The sequence below is a fragment of the Cebus imitator genome, unplaced genomic scaffold (assembly GCF_001604975.1).
Source record: "Cebus imitator isolate Cc_AM_T3 unplaced genomic scaffold, Cebus_imitator-1.0 Scaffold763, whole genome shotgun sequence".
NCBI lineage: Eukaryota > Metazoa > Chordata > Mammalia > Primates > Cebidae > Cebus > Cebus imitator.
Window position 1 is genome coordinate 842,471 of NW_016108078.1, and position 3,046 is coordinate 845,516.

General features: G+C 50.0%; 1 protein-coding gene across 3 annotated transcripts in view; it reads left to right on the forward strand.

The window, feature by feature from the left end:
* Positions 1-1,248, forward strand: part of GNL3L (G protein nucleolar 3 like) — a 31,663-nt gene extending 30,415 nt beyond the window's left edge. For all 3 annotated transcript variants that reach the window (XM_037735262.1, XM_017519659.1, XM_017519660.2), the window contains one exon: positions 1,016-1,248. In XM_037735262.1, coding sequence (XP_037591190.1) covers positions 1,016-1,233 — 218 coding nt within the window. In that variant the 3' untranslated portion in view covers positions 1,234-1,248. The remainder of the gene's footprint in view (positions 1-1,015) is intronic.
* The last annotated feature ends 1,798 nt before the right edge of the window (positions 1,249-3,046 follow it).

Below are 3,046 nucleotides of genomic sequence, written 5' to 3' on the forward strand. Positions count from 1 at the left end.
TTTTTTTGAGGCAGAATCTTGCTTTGTTGCCTGGGCTGGAATACAGTGGTATGATCTGGGCTTACTGCAATCTCTGCCTCCTGGGTTCAAGTGATTCTCGTGCCTCAGCTGCTTGAGTAGCTGGGACTACAGGTGCGCACCATGCTTGGCTTATTTTTTTTATTTTTAGTAGAGATGGGGTTTTGCATTTTGGCCAGGCTGGTCTCGAATTCCAGACCTCAAGCAGTCCACCTGCCTTGGCCTCCCAAAGTGCTGGGATTACAGGCATGAGCCGTCACACCTCGCCTTAGTTTCCTCCTCTATTAAGTAGGGCAGTTGAGAGGGGTTTGAGCTTATGTTCTTATGATGATGCTTGACCCTGGCTGGACGTAAGGGCAAGAGGTGCTCCATCACCGAGAACGCATTTTGGCAAAAGATTGAGGTCTGAGAAATTGAGGAGACAGTGGGGGACAGGTTAGTGGTGAGGGTTTCATGGAGGAGTTGGCCCTAGTGCTGGATCTTGAAGGGTGAGTAGTGATTAGAAGGTCCGGGGTAGGGAATAGGGGCAAAATTACAGAAGCAGGCATGAGGGTAGTGAGGCACAGGGCAGTGGGCACATCTGAGGTTTGCAGTGGAGGCCAGCTTCAGGCAAGGGGCCAGAGAGAGGAGGGGAAAGTCCTGGTCCTGGGGAGGGAATCCCAGGGCCTGCCATTCACAGAGCAGCATCTTGGGCCCAGAGCATTATAGACCTCTCTCATGTCTCACAGCAGCAGCCCAGTGTGACTAGGGCTTGTGGAATTCCCATTTTCCAAATGAGGAAGCTAAAGCTCTGAGTCCAGCTCCCAGCAAGTGAATGTCCTACTGCAAAACCCATGCTTTTAATTCTTGGTCATGTGGCCTCTCAGCAGAAGTGAGAAAAGTTCTTGCATCTGACTCTACTGGGAAGCATCCATGTATCCTTTTCATTGAGGCCTAACCAGGGGGTTGGCAACAGCGGGGAGCCAGGGCCCTGACACTGGTGTTGGTTGTGTTAAAGGCTTGGCCACTGGAGAATCTGATGAGCTGTTGGGTGACACGGACCCACTTGAAATGGAGATCAAGTTGCTCCATTCTCCGATGACGAAAATAGCAGATGCCATTGAAAATAAAACCACCGTGTATAAGGTACCTGTCCTCTTTGTTCATGGCAATCCTCGTCTCTCCCTAGGGTTCTGGGAAGTGGTTGGTCCCTTTTACCTGACTCCCATGTCATGAGATGTGGGAGGTTCATTCACTCCCTGTGGGCTTCTGGATGCCTCGTCTAGAGTAGAGCATCCTTTGCCAAGCAATGACAGGTCCAGGAAGCAGGCATGCCCTCTAAGACAGCTTTCCCAGCCCTGGTTCCAGCCCATAGAACAGGTATTACTGGCTGGGTGTGGTGGCTCACGCCTATAATCCCAGCACTTTGGGAGGCTGAGGTGGGCAGATCACAAGGTCAAGAGATTGAGACGATCCTGGCCAACATGGTGAAACCCTGTCTCTACTAAAATACAAAAATTAGCTAGGCGTGCCTGTAGTCCCAGCTACTTGGGAGGCTTAGGCAGGAGAATTGCTTTAACCGGGTAGGTGGAGGTTGCAGTAAACCGAGATCACGCCACTGCACTCTAGCTTGGCACCTAGTAACAGAGCAAGACTCTGTTTAAAAAAAAAGAATAGGTATCACTATCTGGCCACCCAGTTGTCCAACTTGTAAACGAGTCTTCTCCCTAACTAGTACCAGGATCTTTTGTTTTTTGTTGTTTGAGACAGAATTTCACCCTGTTACCCAGGCTGCAGTGTAATGGCGTGATCTTGGCTCACTCCACTCTACCTCCCAGGTTCAAGCGATTCTCCTGCCTCAGCCTCCCGAGTAGCTGGGATTACAGGTTCACACAACCATGCCTAGCTAATTTATCGTATCTTTAGTAGAGACGGGGTTTTACCATGTTGGCCAGGTCTAGAACTCCTGACCTTGTGATCCACCTGCCTCGGCCTCCCAAAGTGCTGGGATTACAGGCGTGAGCCAATGGAGTTTTACTCTGTCACCCAGGCTGCAGTGCAGTGGCGCACTCTTGGCTCACTGCAACCTCCGCCTCCCAGGTTCAAGTGATTCTTCTGCCTCAGCCTCCCAAGTAGCTGAGATTATAGGCATGTGCCACCATGCTGGCTAATTTTTGTATTTTTAGTAGAGATGGGGTTTTGCCGTGTTGGCCAGGCTGGTCTCGAACCCCTGACCTCAGGTGATTTGCCTGCCTCAGCCTCCCAAGTGCTGGGATTACAGGCTTGAGCCACCGCGCCTGGCCTGGGATCTTATACTTAGTCACCAAGACCTGTCTTCTCCCTCCTAAATCTTTTGACAAGCTGTCGTCTTCTTTTCATCTCTACCATTCCCATAACCCTAAACTAACTTTCCAGTCCTCATTCACTTAGACATGTCTCATGGTTTCTAACGGCCCAGTCTGACCATGTCACCTCCGCTACTTAAACTCATTTCATGGCTCCCCTGCACCTATAGGATCAAATCCACATGCCTGCAGCCTTCTATTCAAGATCTGCAGGGCATGATGTGATGACTCCTTGAGGTTTTTTCAGCCTCTTCTTCTGCCAGTCCATCTCCCATCTCTGCTCTTCAGAAGTTCATATGTTAGTGGGTTTCAGACACAGACATCCACACTGTGATAGGAGACTCATAGGGTGCAGATAAGGGTCGAGGTTGGGACAGCATGGATCCAGGGACCCTAACCTGTACTACCTGTGGGTCAAGGAAGTCTTGCTCGAGCCATATGTCAGTCCCTTTGCATACTGTTCTAAAGAACTGCCCAAGACTGGTAATTTATAAAGGAAAGAGGTCTAATTTACTCACAGTTCAGCACAGCTAGGGAGGCCTCAGGAATCTTACAATCACGGCAGAAGGTGAAGGGGGTGCAAGGCATCTTCTTCACAAGGTAGGAGGAAGGAGAATGACCACAGGAGGAACTACTAAACACTTACAAAGCTATCAGATCTCATGAGAACTCACTATCATGACAAGAGCATGGGGAAACCACCC